Source organism: Equus quagga, chromosome 5 (genome assembly GCF_021613505.1).
Source record: "Equus quagga isolate Etosha38 chromosome 5, UCLA_HA_Equagga_1.0, whole genome shotgun sequence".
Classification (NCBI taxonomy): domain Eukaryota; kingdom Metazoa; phylum Chordata; class Mammalia; order Perissodactyla; family Equidae; genus Equus; species Equus quagga.
Window position 1 is genome coordinate 30,954,589 of NC_060271.1, and position 15,555 is coordinate 30,970,143.

At 55.3% G+C, this 15,555-nt stretch overlaps 1 protein-coding gene across 1 annotated transcript in view; it reads left to right on the forward strand.

Moving 5' to 3' along the window:
• MYOM3 (myomesin 3) overlaps window positions 1-15,555 on the forward strand; it is a 48,831-nt gene that overhangs the window by 8,416 nt on the left and 24,860 nt on the right. Inside the window, exons 6-15 of the mRNA XM_046663134.1 lie at window positions 1,313-1,408; window positions 3,065-3,153; window positions 5,109-5,153; window positions 5,624-5,764; window positions 7,209-7,370; window positions 8,015-8,156; window positions 9,269-9,468; window positions 10,207-10,260; window positions 10,661-10,788; window positions 13,249-13,432. Coding sequence (XP_046519090.1) covers window positions 1,313-1,408; window positions 3,065-3,153; window positions 5,109-5,153; window positions 5,624-5,764; window positions 7,209-7,370; window positions 8,015-8,156; window positions 9,269-9,468; window positions 10,207-10,260; window positions 10,661-10,788; window positions 13,249-13,432 — 1,241 coding nt within the window. The remainder of the gene's footprint in view (window positions 1-1,312; window positions 1,409-3,064; window positions 3,154-5,108; window positions 5,154-5,623; window positions 5,765-7,208; window positions 7,371-8,014; window positions 8,157-9,268; window positions 9,469-10,206; window positions 10,261-10,660; window positions 10,789-13,248; window positions 13,433-15,555) is intronic.

The window sequence follows — 15,555 nt, forward strand, 5'->3', positions numbered from 1 at the left end:
CCCAGGCGCCCTCTCTCGGCCGAGGCCTCCTCTTCAACCTCAACCACCACTGGGGCAGGCTGTGCATGCAATGGCCTCATGGACACAGAGGCCCCGAGAGGGGGACTGACTTGCCCAAGGTCACTCAGCAAGCTGTTTCAAGAAGCCAGACATCCTAACTTTCAGAGACTCACTCACCAGTCCGACTCCTCAGGCCTCCCGACCCTCTAACATGCCGTGCACAAAGGCAAGGCCACCTCACTGTCTGGTGCCCAGGGCAGGGAGAACCAGACCCCAGAGTTCACAGAAACCAAACAGCGGTCACCAGGTGCACTGGGGTGATCTGCTGAGCCACCCTAGGAGTCAACTGGGGAGTTAAAAAAATAATGCCCAAGTCCCACCCCCAGAAATTCTGATTTCATTGATCCGGGATGCAGCCTGGGCGTGGAGATTTTTTTAATGGCTTAAATAAGAGAGACGTTTATTTTCCTTTCATGTAAGTGTCTGCTGTAGACTGGGGTAGGGCGGGGCTGCTCTGGCAGCTCGGCTCAGCGGTTCCTCAGGGACGCAGGCCAGTCCTCACAGCCATATTCTTGCGGCGGCAGGACAGAGGGAAAGACAATGCCAAAAGGGGCAGAAGCAGCCCTGTGAACTGGGACTTACTTTCTGTTGACAATACTCAGTCACGTGGCTACACCTGCAGAACGAGGGCTAGGAAACATGTTACGCGGTTAGTGGCTCAGGGAGAAATTCTGTTCCTTTCGAATAAGAGGAGAATAGCTATTGGAGAATGATTAGCAGTTTCTGATGCAAATTCCCAAAGGCTTCTGTTCAAAATTGGGGCCTGGAGATTTTCAAACCTTCCTCTGGTGATTCTAATGAGATCCAAGAGAAGGAACTGCTGTCCTGAGGGGTCCATAGGGAGGCGGGGATGGGTTACTTTCCTTGGCAAGCCCCCTCATAAAGGAGGGAAAAGCTGGTTCCTGGAGGTACCCCTGTAGGGGGAGGAGCAGCACCCCTAATTACAGGCTCCCTCTTCTCTGCCCTCGAGAAGGGGAATGAACCCTTGAGTATCTATAATGTCCAGGTCTCCGGAAGAAAGCTTTACACATCTTATCCCATTAAATCGTCACAGCAGCCCTTCGAGGTCGGTGCTGTTATTACTCCCATTTCACGGATGAGGACAACTGAGGTTCAGAGCAGGGAAAGTGCTGCCCTGGGTCACATCAGCAAGTAAGCAGCACAAAGCCGAGCTTGGAATCCAGACTGAGAGGCTCCGGATCCTTCCCGCTCGGAACCACACTGCCTGCCACAGACCACTGTGTCTCCACAGGTACAAAAACGACATGCGAATCGACCCCCGCCTCTTTCCTCCTGGAAAGTACCGAATCACCAACAACTACGGGCTGCTGACCCTGGAGATTAGGAGGTGAGTCTGTGAGCCACGGACAGACCACAGCCCCCAGGCCCCAAAACCACGGAGGCCGGAGCAGGATTCCTGAGCCTTCCTCGGAGCTGTTTCCCGAGTTGGCCTCATCTTCAGAAGTATCTGGGGGGCTTGTGAAAATATCGATTCATGGGATGGACCCTCCTCTCACTCCCGGAGATTCAGATTAAGAAGGTCTGCAGCGGGGCCCAGGAGTTGGTATTTAACACACGCCCCCACGGGGTTCCAATACCTTGGAATATACGGTGAGAAATTTGCACGCAGAGGCTAATAGCAAGGACTGAATGCTGAGCTAGGCACACTGGGAGAGCTCCTTGCCGGGGGAGAGAACACACAAATTCTTACACACACACACACACACACACACGTGCATGCTCACACGCACATGCAAAGGGAAGCAGTTGGAGGGGAGAGAGGCCTTTCAGAAGTTGGTGCGTCTCAAGCACGGTTTTGAAGGAAGAGGCCATGTGCGTGGAGGGAGGCCCCATGGGATGTGGAAGCACAGTTCTGTGCATTATCCCCATGAGCTGCCACGTGTTGAACACCTCTGGGTGCCAAGCCCTGTGCTAGGGGCTTGATGCTTTCAGTCGACAATGCCTACTGCCGTTCTTGCGGGAAAGCGTTGTCAGGCCCGTGTTACAAGTGAGGAAACAGGCTCCAAAAGGTTAAGGGTCTCGCACAGCTTGTCCAGGGCAGGGCCTGGGTTTGAGCCATTCTCTCCATCCTAGTTCTTCCCAATACACGAGACCCTCCACCTCAACCAACATGGGCTGCAGAGACACAGATATGGACAGGACGTTGATCCTGTCCTCCAGAGAAAGTGGGGACACACGACACAAATACTTGACTGTACAATGCCACAAAGGGAGGTGCCCCAGGGGCCGCGCAGTCGGGGAAGGCGTGCAGGGCCAGGCAAGCCTGTAGGGGCAGGTGGGGCTGGCCCTTGAAACAAGAGGGACTCCTGCTCCAAGCAGCCAGGGGAAGGGGGAGGGCACCAGGGGGTGCTCTCTTGCTGATGGGGCCAGATGTGCCACATCCTACCAACTACTCTCTTTGTCATCAAGATGCCCCTGGCATGGACCCAGCCGCAGTCTCCACTGGGAACACGACAGGGTTGGCCTGGAGGGTGGTGAGACCCGGCCTGAGACTGAGAACTCCTGGGCATCCGGCCCAGTGCTGGCCCAGACTGGCAGGATGTCTTGGGCAAGTCTGTGCCCTGCTCCTGCTCCAGGATTCTGATCTGGAGGTGTTGACAGGGCAGGAGGCCATGCCTGGGAGAGGACTTGTCACCTTGAAACCGAGTTGAATTCCAGTTGCTATGTGACTCTGGGCAAGTCACTTAATCCCTCTGGTCCTGCAGAGTCAGTGATAACAATCACATTTTCAAAGCACTTTCACCTGAGGTGGGTTAGGCTGACGTCATGTCCCTCGTTTTTCAGAGGTGGACACTGAGGCATGGGGAGGGGCAGTGCCCAGCCCAAAGGCACACAGCTTTTCAGAGGAGGGGCCTGAGTGGAGCCTGAAGTCTCCCCTCTGAGGCCTTCCTGTTAATCCCCGCCTTCCCCACCCGCAGACGGGGACTTGAGTTTCCCCTGGAGCCCAGCAGTCCTGGGGGGCATTTCCTTCTCTCCTTTTCAGATGCACCATTGAGGACGCAGCCACCTACACAGTGAAGGTGAAGAATGCCTATGGCCAGGCCTCCTCCTTCGCCAAAGTCCTTGTCCGCAGTAAGTGCTCCAACGCCGCAGGCCAGGTGGGCCCCTGCAAACCCGCGATGAGCACAGGAGGATGCAGGTCTGCGCTCAGACTCGAGGAAGGGCCCTGGCAGAGGGGCATTTGGCCTGGGATCAGGTGACCGGGGCAGCCACAGAGATTCTCACTCCCCTTGGGCCGTCAGAGCAAGTGAAAGTCGCTTCCCTCAGATGGCTGTTCAAGGGGTCCCCACCTACCAGGCTCCAAAGAGTATGCTCATCCAGCGGGTTGGGCTTGGGTCCAGACCCAGCTCAGGGCCTTTCGGTGGGTGGCCTGGCCCTGCCAGCCCGGCTGAGGGGTCCTCGGGGGCAAAGACAGGGTTCTACCAACTCCCCTCCTGACCCCACTGCTTGATCTGGCTTCTGGTGTGTATTTCCCGGTTGGGTTCAGGCCCCTCCTGGAGGTGACCCTGAGAGCATCTGAAATCACAGCATAAAGCAGGGGAGATGCTCAGGAGTCAGCCACACCCGAGGTCATGCGCTGGCTCTGCCACTGACTGGCTATGTGAGCCTGGGCAAGCCTCTTCACTTCTCTGAGCCTCCTCATCTGTAAAGGGACTCCTACCGCCTCCCTCAGATGCTCCTGTCGATTAACTGAGATGGTATAGGTAAAGCTTGGCCGTAATAGGATCTTGGGAAGGGATAGCCCTCAGTCCCCACCCCCATGGGCCCCATGACCAGGGCAGAGCACAGCCCAGGAGGCCACAATTCGGAGCCCAGGAGAATGCTGTGCCTTGCTCTCAGGGCCCCTGCATGCACACACACAGACACACACACATACTCCCTGGGCAACAGCTAACCCCTCCTCCCCTTCTCTCATCAGATCTCCTTAAATCGTCCTTCACAGTCTTCTTCACTCCCTGACCTGTTCCTCAAATAGCTCTTGGGAGGCAGCTGTCCCTGCTGCCAGGCCAGACTCTCTGCGGAATTTGAGCCATCTCTATAGGCTGTACCCAGAGTCAAGCCCAAGGTCGGGCATCAGGGCCCTGCCTCCCTCTGTCCACCCATCATTCCATCACTTCCTCCAGATCCCTGCCCCCAACTCTAGCAAGAACAGCAACTCCAGGATCCACCTGCCTTCCTCTTGGCCCCCAGGCTCCAGCAAGCCTCCTACTAAGAGCATCCGTTCACTGCCACTACCACCCTTCCCCGGCTCTCATCTCCATAGCAACCGCAGTGGTCCTAGTGGAAGGCCCTGGGCTGGGAAGCAGGAGCTCTGGGTTCTAATCCTACATCTTCCACTGACTCTCTTCCACTGTGACCTTGGGCAGCCCCATGGCCCTCTCTGGGCCTCGCTCAGGAAGGGCCTTTCCAGGGACCAGTGTCATGTCATGGCTTCAGGCTAGCTAAGTGAGTATGCCTCAGTTTCCTCATCTGTATGAGAGGATTCTAATGGCACCAACAGACAGGGCTGTTGTGAGGACTAATCAGGTTAATAAGCAGCACATGGCATGCGCTATCTGAACAAAGCTGTTCTTATTGTTCTCTGATGGTCTGTGTCATCATCATCTTGGATTTCACCCTTAAGCCCCCAGGTGGCTCTCTTAGCACTGCCCCTTCCCCTGCCGGCTCCCCCTGACCCCACCAGAAATCCCAGTCTGGCCAGCCTCAGCCTCTGTGAAGACAGCGTGTGATCCTGGCAGTGAGTGTGGGCAGAGGAAGTAAACCACCATTTATTAAGCACTGACATGTGTCAGGCTCAGGCTGAGGGCTTTGTTCATGTGAACTCACTTATTCAGAACCCACCACCGTCAGGTAGGGATCACTGTCCCCATTTTACCAACAAAGGAACTGAGGCACAGAGAGATGAAGCCAAACGGGGAGCCATTAATAGACCAGGACTTGAACCCACACCCAAGCTCGTGCCTCTAAAATCTAGGAGGAACACGGGGTCTGAACCTTCTCAAACTCCATTTGCTCTGGGTTTTCAGCTTACCTGGGGAAGGATGCTGGCTTCGATTCGGAGATCTTTAAAAGTAAGGAGGCTGAGGGAGGGACGGGCCTTCGGGGAGGAGGGTGTCTGGTATTCCTCATCAGGTGTCCCCACAGCCCCCTTTAGAATATAGTCACCCACTGCCCACAAAGGGATATCCACATGGGGTTTGCCTGTGAGCTATTAACACTTGCAGACTGGCTTCTGCGGGTCCCAAGGTACCGGAGAGCTTCCCCTAGCTCCTGAACTGTGCAGTGGCCGAAACTGAGTGGGAAAGGCAAAGCCAAAAAGACAAATGGGCATGACGTTTGGCTATTTGCTATTTTGGCTCATCTGGTCCCCACCTAGATGAATCTCTTCACCCACCCCCCAGGACCAGGCTCCTCTTCTCATTAAGCCCACCTTAGGAACTTTGACTTCTGACCCAGAGGAGTGGGGACACTCCCGTCTAAGCCCCAGGCTAGGCTGGCAGCCTCAGAAGACTTCTGCCCTAAATTTCTGTTCCCACTCCAGGACTAATGTTTGGGCCCAGTGTGGAATTCACATCGGTGCTGAAGCCAGTCTTTGCCCGTGAGAAGGAATCCTTCTCTCTGTCCTGCTTCTTTTCGGAAGATGTCTTAGATGCCGAGCAGAACATCCAGTGGTTCCGAGATGGTGAGGACCCAGTCCTGGCCCCCAGCCTTCAGAGGCAGAGGTGGAAGCCAGAGAGAGGTGGAAGCCAACCCTGGGACCCCCCCACCCCCTGCCACCAGCACAGCTGAGTTATGGATGCTGAAGAGGCAGAGGGACAGAGGGAAGCAGAGCATAGCCTGCTCAAGTCACCCTACAAAGGGTCACCAAGCACCCAGGTGTCAGGCCCTGTGCTGGGTGCAGGTAGGCACAGACATGCCTGAGCCTAAGGGGCTCTCCATCTGGGAGGAGGGAGGAAACCAAAGCATGGTTGTAGCCACTGCTCACTGCTGAGAGCCTGCAGTGGGCAGGCACTGGCTCGGCCCTTTGCATCTATGGGATCCTCATCACCCAAGCTGCAACGAGAAAAGAGGCCAAGGCCAGGAGGCAGGATGGCACGAGGAGTGTCAGGGCAGGTTGTGACTGTTGCCTAGGGCTTTTCAGAGTCAGGAAGTGGGTGCAGGGGCATAACTGCTCCTGCTGAGTGGAAGGCCTCTGGGGAGGTCATGGGCAAGGCTGGAGAAGGCTGGGCAGCTCAGGCAGGAAGAGGTGGCCCAGCCAGGGAGAAGGACAGCTGGACCTCCCGCCCCATCCGTGACCAGGCCGGCAGCCAAGGGAAAGGAGTACGCTCCTTGCTCGCCCGTGCCCCGCAGCTCTGAGCTGGGAGGCTGCACCTGCCGATGCAGAGTGGGGAGGCCCTGCGGAGCCAGAGAAACAGCTGCACTATCGAGGCTGAGATGTTTTCCCAAAGCTGTCGATCTTCCAGAATAGACGTGCTGACAGGAGGGAGGGGCCTTTGAGTGGACAAAGAGCGGGGTGGCCCAACAGGGTGGCCCCGGGGCAGGGCCACTCCCTGAGCCCCAGAGCCCCTTCACTGAGTCCCCATCCCTCTCACTAAGGTCCCCTCAACTGAGTCTCCGCTCTCCTCACTGACCCCTACCCCCTCAGTGAGCCCTCCGCCCTCCTCACTGACACCCCAACTCTCTCAATGAGTCCCTCACCCCTTTCCTGAGCCCCCACGCCCCTCAACAAGCCCCTACTCCTTTCATTAAGCTCACAATCCCCACCCACTGAGCCCCCAGCCCCCCAACAGAACCCCTGACCCTCACACAGGGCCCCATCTCTCTTATTCCCACTTCCTCACAGAACCTCTAACTCCTCACTGAGCTGCCGACCATGTCCCTAGACCCTCATTTCCTCTTTGAGCCCCCGCCCCTTCCCCGGGCCCTGTCCCACTGACCAAGCTTCTGCAGACGAGAGTCCAGCGGCCACCTTGGCAAAGCCCTAGACGTCACCACCCCCACCCCAACTGCCCAGCTGAGCCCCAGGCCATAACCACACCAGCCACGCCTCTGTCTCGAGTGTCTGTGGGTTCCCAGGTGAGGCCAGGATCCCCCACAAGCTCATACCAGACCTCTTCCCTCCTCAGGGAGGCTCCTGAGGTCCTCAGAACGCCGGCAGACCCTCTATGCAGACCGCCAGGCATCCCTGAAGGTGTCCTGTGCCTACAAGGAGGACGAGGGACTCTACACGGTCCAGGTGCCTTCGGCCTTTGGGACCCGGGAGCAGAGCGCCTATGTGTTTGTGAGAGGTGAGAGGGTGGGGTGGGGATGGGGGCAGCTGGAACCCAGACACCGGGGCTCTGCCCTTGACCGATCTGCTGTGGGACCTTGGGCAAGTGCCCACTCCTTGGGGCCTCAGTTTCCCGGCTATAAATGGGGGTGTTGGGTTAGAGTCTCTCTAGGAACCCCTGTGGCATCCTGTGACCCTCCCGAAGGACAGGCTGAGAGTCGCAGACTTGGTGAGGGCTAGGGAGGGAGGGCTGAACATGGGCTGAGGTGGCTCTGGTCCCTGGTTGATTTCTGCCTCCTGGTTTGCCACTCTACCAGCTGGGTGATCAGAGGCAAGTCACTTTTCCTCTATGAGACTCAGTTTTCCCTGCTACAAAGTGGAGGTTTGCTCTGGGGCTCCGAGATTCATTATGTCAATTGTTCAGGTGTGTGGTATAGATGGGCTCCTAATAAATGGTACTCCCACCAGCCCCCAGATGCTGTTGTTTAAAAGGAGGAGGCTATTATTCAGGTCCTTGTCCTCAGATCAAAACTGAACCCCTGGAGGGTTAATGAGAAGAAGATGTTGGGCACGAGCAGGAGGGAGCTTGTTGCCAAGTGGACCCTGACGGGAAGAGCATCCTCATTCCCCTCGTCTCTCCCCACCCTCCACCCCACATTTTAGATGCTGCAGCTGAGAAGCCAGGGGCCCCAGGCTCCCCTCTGAATGTCCGATGCCTGGATGTGAACAGAGACTGCCTCATCCTGACATGGACCCCGCCCAGCGACACCCGGGGCAGCCCCATCACCGGCTACTCCATCGAGCTGTGAGTCCACCTCTTGAGAGGCAGAGCCCCTGTGAGTAGATGGCTCTGTGAAGACCACAGAGTGGGGACCACAGGAAAGAGGCGGCCCCATGCCTCTCTTCAAAACAGGGCAGGGGGTAGATTGTGTTGTATAATGTAGGGGTGATAGAAGGGCGTCCCCTGATACTTGGAGTTCCACCCCTGGAGTCAGCCATGGCCCTCTGGATGCTTTACAGCAAGAGCTGACCCTGTGAGGGCAAATAGTAAGTGCTTGAAACCTGAGCACATGTGATTTGCTGGCTACTTTCCTCCCTGAGTGACAACTGACCCCAGAGGGAGGGGCACACCAGGAAGAAGAGGGCCCTCCTCCTTCACGTGCTGCCAGCTCGAGGCCCTAGTTTGAGCTAACACCCAAGCCTGCCACTGATGTGGCTCGCAGCCTATGCACTGGAGCTGCACGCCTTGTCTCATCGAATGCCTACAACAACCCCTATCTAAGGGGGAGGGGGACTCTTAGTGCCCCATTCTGCAGATGAGGAAACTGAGGTACATGGGGCCATGACTTTGCCCAAAGTCACACTGCTCATTAGTGATGGAGTCAGGATTTGGATCCATATGTGACCAGCGCTCCATCCAGCCAGTAACACATACTGGGGTACTGCCTGAAGACAGCGGTACCCAGAGGGCACAGAGAGCCCAGACTCTGAGGGTCAATCTGGAATGCACGCCGACTTTGGGAGTGGACAGCCCTCCAGTGAAATCCCAGCTCTACTCCTGAGCCGTGTGACCTCGGGCGGCTCCTCTCACTGACCAAGCCGCAGATCCCCGTTTGTAGAGTGAAGGCAATCACACCTGACTCCAAGGACGGTTAGGATTAAAGGAGATGCTGGAAGGGAAGGGCACAGCACAGCTCCAGGCACACACAGAAGTTCCATGAAAGGCACTAGTATTTTGACTGGCATTGCAGTCACTGGAGGATGGCCCCCAACCTTCTGGAGCCCCGAGGGCAGGACTTTAATTGGCTGAGATGAGCTGGGCCTGCAGCCCAGGGCGGCGAATGGCCCTGGTGGAGGCTCAAACTGGGAAGGTGTGACTCACGGGCAGGGGCTGAAGCCAGGGCCTCTCTCCCACAGGTGCCAGGGCGAGTCTGAGCAATGGGTGCCCTGCCACGAGGCCCCCGGCGGGACCTGTCGGTGCCCAATCCAAGGCCTCGTTGAAGGCCAGAGCTATCGATTCCGGGTGAGAGCCATCAACAGAGCAGGCAGCAGCCTCCCCTCCAAGGCCTCAGAACCAGTTGTCATGGGTGACCATGATGAAGCCCGGAGGAAGACAGGTGGGCACAGAGGCCATGAAGGGACATTCTAGAATATCAGTCAGGACGCACTCAGGACTGCCTCACACAGGAGATAGGAGGCGCAGCCCCCATTCCAAGCCCTATTCCAAGGGGGAGACACAGGCAAGCCCCCAGGAACCCCTAGTATGATGGAGGAGACACCGCTTCAGGAACCCCCAGTCTGCTGGAGGGAATACAGCGCTGTCCTTAGGAACTCCTAGCCTGAAGAGGGGGTGGGGTACAGCTAGCCTGACGGAAGAAACACAAACATGACCACAGAAGATGCCAGTCTGAGGGAGGACCACCTTCTTCAGATGCTCTTAATCTGAAGGAAAAAAACAGCCCTGCCTCAGGAGCCCCCAGCCCAGGGGGGAAGGAAGGGGACACAGCCCTCACAGCCCTTAGGAGTCAACCCAACTTGGGTTTGCCTCCCAGCTCCACTGCGCCTTAGGTACCTGACCCCAGGCACATCGCTTCTCCTGTCTGTTCCCATTTGTCCCAAGAGGACAGAGCTTCACTCAGGGTCTGAGAGCAGCAGTGCTCCACTTCAGACCCCTGAGAATACCAGGGCCCAGAAAGGACCTGAGGATACGCAGCAAGGGGCCGAAAGGCCAGGACTGGGAACGGGGGAGGAACCGGCACCCAGAGTGGGGCCAGCCCTGCGCTGATCCTCCTGACCTGCCCTCCGCACACCCTGCACCCCTACTTCTCCCTCAACTGCTCCATTCTCCGCCCTAGAGATCCCGTTTGATCTGGGAAAGAAGATCACGGTCAGCACAGATGATTTTGAAGGTACATGTGAACCCCTGACACTTTGCCTCAAGACTCCAGCCCCCTTGATGGTTCTGGAAACTCTGGGACTCACACCGGCAAAGAACCAAAGCTGTCCATGTGCAGGTGTGGGGTGGTGAGGGCGGGCGGAGTCTAGTCGGAGGAAGCCAGAGTACTCAGGTGACTGCGGCTCGTCTTGCTGTAACCCTCCTGGAGGAAGCACTTTGGGGAAAGTCTTGGGCAGGACATTGAGAGACCCGGGTTCTGGCCCCAGCTCTGTCCTGCCTTGCTGGGTGAACTGGAGCAAGTTCCTGCCCCTCTCTGGGCCCCAATTCCCTTCTCTATGAAATGAGGGGCTGAGATTAGGGGTCTCTGAGGGCCAACCCATCTCTGACTCTGACTCAGATGACTCTGATTCTAGACTTCGTGACCATCCCCTCACCCCCAACCAATGTCCACGCCAGTGAGATCCGTGATGCCTACGTGGTTCTGAGCTGGGAGGAGCCGAAGCCCCGAGGCAAAGCCCCGCTGACATACTCCCTGGAGAAGGTACAGAGACCCAGAGGACCCCAGCCCCAGGCTAGCCTGAGAAAAAGACGTGCTGTGGGCCAGGCCAAGGAAGCACTGAGAGACCCCGGGCAGTGTTCCCTGGGGAGGCCTTCAGAGAACAGGAGAGAATTCCCTGCCTGGAAGGGCCTGAGCATGTCCCTGCTCGGAGGCTGGGGGATGGATTAAATGGCCTTTTGAACTTAGCTCCAGCCCTGAGAGGCCAGTTACTCCTGGCAGTTCCTGAAGCTATTGATGGAATAACAGACACAACAACGACAGTAAGATCCACTGTTTCCTGGGTACCTCCCTGCCCCCGAAGTCTGGCTGGCATTGGGTCACACATCAAGTCAAGCACCTATTCTTGGCCAGGATGACGTTGGGAGGGAAGCTGGGCTGGTACCCACCAGCCAGGGTCATCACCCTGCGGCACTCACCGGCTTGGGTCAGGGGTTGCACTCGGAGGCAATTCTCACAAAGACAGAGTGGGGGCAGGTGTCTGGGGAGGAGTGGATTTCACAGTGGAGGGGAGGCATCAGCACAGTGCCTGGCACATAGTAGGTGAACAGGACAGGTTTAATAACTCCATGAATAAGAAAGCTCCAGGCAGGAGTCTCTGGCTCTGATTGTCCACCTGGGCCCCTCCTTACACACTCACAGGGGACCCTATTTCTCCGACACAGGAAAGCTATGGAAAACTGAGGACTTGTTCCGTGAGGCTGTAGAGTGTAATGGTGAAGACCTCGGAGTCAGACTGCCTGGGTTCAAATCTCATCTCTGCTTCTTACTCGCTGTGTGACCTTAGACAAGACATTTAGTCTCCCTGTGCCTCAGTTTCTTCTTCTGTAAAATAGAGATAATAATTTACACACCTTATAGGGTTAATATGAGGATCAAATTAACTAAAGTACATCAAGACTGAGGGCAGAAACTGGCAGTAGGCGCTCAGCAATGTTCACTGGCTTTTGTAGCAATTTCTTGGCCTACCTGTGTTCCAGGCTCCTGACAGCTGGGTGGGCCCTGGGAAGGGAAAACACAGGGCGGGGGGGCCAGTTGGTCCCCCTTGGGACTTCTAGGTCTTAACTCTCAATGCCCAGATTCAGCAGAACTATCCTCTGGGTTCCTAACTCAGCTGCATCATCCTCTATCTGCCCACAGATGCAGGATTTGTGGCTGCTTTGGGGGCCCCTGGCCCTGTGGAGAGTGAGCAGGTTTGGGGGCAGAGACACCTGAGCTTAAATACCAAGTCCACCAGTTACTAGATGCACAACTTTCAACCAAGTTAACAAAACTCCCTGACCTGAGTTTCCTCATCGGTGGGGAAATTAACACCTACTTTGTAGGGTAATTGTGAGAATTCATCCATTCACTCATTTATTCCTCCCACAAACATAGATTGAGCACCTGCCATGTGCCAGTCCTGTTCTCAGGCCTGGGGCCTCGGCAGTGGATAAAACAGACAAACCCCTGCTTTGTGGAGCTGAGATTCCAGTAGGCTGTGGGGAGACCGATGATAAAGAAGATAAATCAGTAAAATATTTAGCACTTTAGCTAGTGGTAGAGTAAGGAGAGAAACAGAAATCAAGAAGGGGAATTGAAGCGTCGGGAGGAGGGGTTAGATGCTGGGGGAGGCCTCCCCAGGAAGGTGAGTTTTGAATAAAGGCCTAAAGGAAATGAGGAGCCAGCCAGGAGATTTCTGGGGGAAGAACATTGCAGGCAAAGGGATTAGCGAGTGAAAGGCCTGGAGGTGGGAGTTGGGCCTGGCGCCATCTGGCGCAGCAGGGGCCACGGAGCATGGTGGGTGGACAAAGGGGGGCATGGAATGTGGCCAGAGAGGTAGCAGGGGGTCAGACCATGGAGAGGCTTTTGCTCTGAGGGAGACGAGGGCCGGGGAGGGTTCTGTGTAGACAGGGATGCGATCTGACTTGTGTTGTAAAAGGATCCCTCTGACCATCATTTGGAGGAAAGACTGAACCAGTTTAAAGGCAGAAGGAGGCAGACCAGTTAGGAGGCTATTAAAATAACTCAGATGAGAGATGCTGGTGGCTTGGATCAAGGTTGTGGCAGGGGACATGAGGATAGTAAGTCATGGTTGAATTCTGGATAAATTTTGAAGGGGGAGTAAACTGGATTTGTTGATGGAGCATATTTGGGGTGTGAGGGAAAGAGTCAAGGATGGCTCCAAGGATTTGGGGCTGAGCAGCTGGAAGGATGGGTACCACTAACCCCATGTGGGCAGGTGTTGGGGTAAGATCCACAGTCAGGCTCAGAACGTGTTGAATGTGAGCTCGCAGTAGGCCTTCAGGTAGCGATGTCAAGGAGGCAGGTGAATCCACACCTCAGGTGTTCAGGGGCCACCTGGGCCAGGGATGGAAGTTAACGAGAGCAGGTATGGGAACTGCCAGCCCAGAGCCAGGCCCAGGCAACCGCTTAACCAATGTGAGTTTCTCTCCTTTGTCACAGTCGGTCATAGGGAGTGGCACCTGGGAGGCCATCAACTCAGAAGCTCCTGTGAAATCCCCAAGATTCGCCCTTTTGGATCTGGAGAAAGGAAAGTCATATGTCTTCAGAGTGCGAGCGATGAACCAGTATGGCATGAGCGATCCCTCAGAGGCCAGCGAGCCCATCGCCTTGAGGGGGAAGCCAGGTACCTGTGTGATGCAGGAGATGGGGGCACGCCATGCTGTCAGCATCCAGGGGTCAGCACCCCACGGCTGCAGGGACAGAGCCGTGCCCACTTCCCTGTTCCTGACCCCTTCCACCTATCATGAAGCTGAGAAGCAACATGATCTCAGGCCTGTAAAGTTTTAGGACATCAGGAATCACATGTCTTTGGGTTCACGGAAGAACAGACATTTTTTCCAGATCAATAATTCACAGGTTGCGGATTCCAGCTGGTCCAGCACAGGAGCTGATTGTGACCAAGTGGTCCCTCAGTTCTAAAGGTCTCCGACCGGCACCCGATCCTGCCTCATGCAGCCAGGAGTGAGCCTCCTGAGCAGGTCACCTGCCCACTCCCTGGTTGGGGTTGAGCTGTCCTACTCTGAGCCACAGCTCAGCAAGTGGGGCGCTGTTCATCTGCAGCACACATGGGCCTGGGTGAGTCATTCCTGGAGTTCTCACCTGCCAAACCCATCGTTCTGAAGGCCTGGTTATTGCTCCCACTTCCAGCTCCTTCCTGAGTCTCTTAGCTGCAGCTCCATCCTGGTCCCAGGTTCCCAGAGTTCCCTCTCTCCTCTGAGGCCTCTGGATTCTGGGACTCTTCCCTTTTTGATAAGATCATGTGAGATCAGAAGGTACCTTGCAGCTGCCATCACCAACTGGTCCTTTAAGGAACCCAGATGCAGCATTCCCCATCCAAGAAAACCCTGATATTCTGGTCTGTTAACATCTAGGCTTGATTTGGGGGCCTGGCCAGTGAGCAGTTTGCAGTTGGATGTGGAAGTCTCTGGACCACAAGGCAGCCTTGGGGCAAGGTTCTGGTGCAGTTCAGAAAAGGAAAGGAGGGGGGGGGGGGGAGGAAAAAAGAAAGGCATTTACTTGTATTATAAAAGTAAAATTATTATACAAAAATTGGAAAATACAAAAAAAGCAAGAGAGAAGGAAAGAAGGAGAGAAAGGAAAGAAGGGAGGCAAGGAGGGGGGAGGGAAAAGAATGTCGCTACTCCCATGAGTCCACTGCCCAGGGGTAACCCACTCTGAGCATCCAGGTGCCTGGGCTTCTGGCCTTTTGACCACATGTATATCAAGGCATCTTTTTGAAAGTAAGATCAAGCCATATGTAGAGCTTTGCATTCTACTTTTAAAAATTAACATTGTATCACAAACATTTCCCAGGTCATGAAATCCTCCTTGAAATCATGATTTTAGTATCTGAGGACTACTCCACACCATAGATACCCTCAGCTCAAGCTCTTGCCCTTGGGTAGAATCAGGTCTCTCGGGCACATGGGGACCCTGAGTGGCTTCCTTCCGGTCTCTCCCCTCCACCCAGCCTTCATCCACTGTCACACTGTCTTCAACCTGAGAGGCTGAAGTTGCTGACAGAACCTTCCTGAGGCCACAACCTCAAGTCTGTTTTCAGCACATCCCCTGGGGCAAGAGCAGAGCCTGGCTCAGAGTAGGCACTCAATAGATACTGGATTACGTTGGATGGATGATGAGTTCAGCCTTTGCCTGTTGACGTTGAGGCCACCACCAGACTCAAGAAGAGGTGTCCAGGGGGAAATGGAATATGATGCTCCAGAATTCAGGAGAGAGCAGGGCTGGAGGTAAAGCCTGGGGAGTCACCTGCAAAGAGGTGAGTGTTAAAGGCATGGGAATAAGCAGACCCTTGAAATGAGAAAACAGGAGAAAAATGGGGCAAGTCAAGGAAAAGAAGCTTGAAGGAGTTCCACATTTAGTGACAAAATGAAGACGAGGAGCCACTGAAGGAGGTATAAGGAGTTCAAGAAGTAAAAAGAGAACAAAGAAGATCCTGTACCTGCCATCCATCCATGCATCCATCCATCCATCCTTCCATCCATTGATTCGTCCATTTGTCCATCCATCCATCTACCCATCCATTCATCCATCCATCTTTTCATCTGTCCATCTGTCTATCCATCCATCCATCCATATGTATAGACATACATTCGTATGTCCATCTGCTCATCTGTCCATCTATCTGTCCATCCATCCATCCATCTATCCATCCATCCATCCATTTATCTGTCTGTTCATCATCCATTGATTCATCCACTTGTCCATCCTTCCATTCATCCATCCATC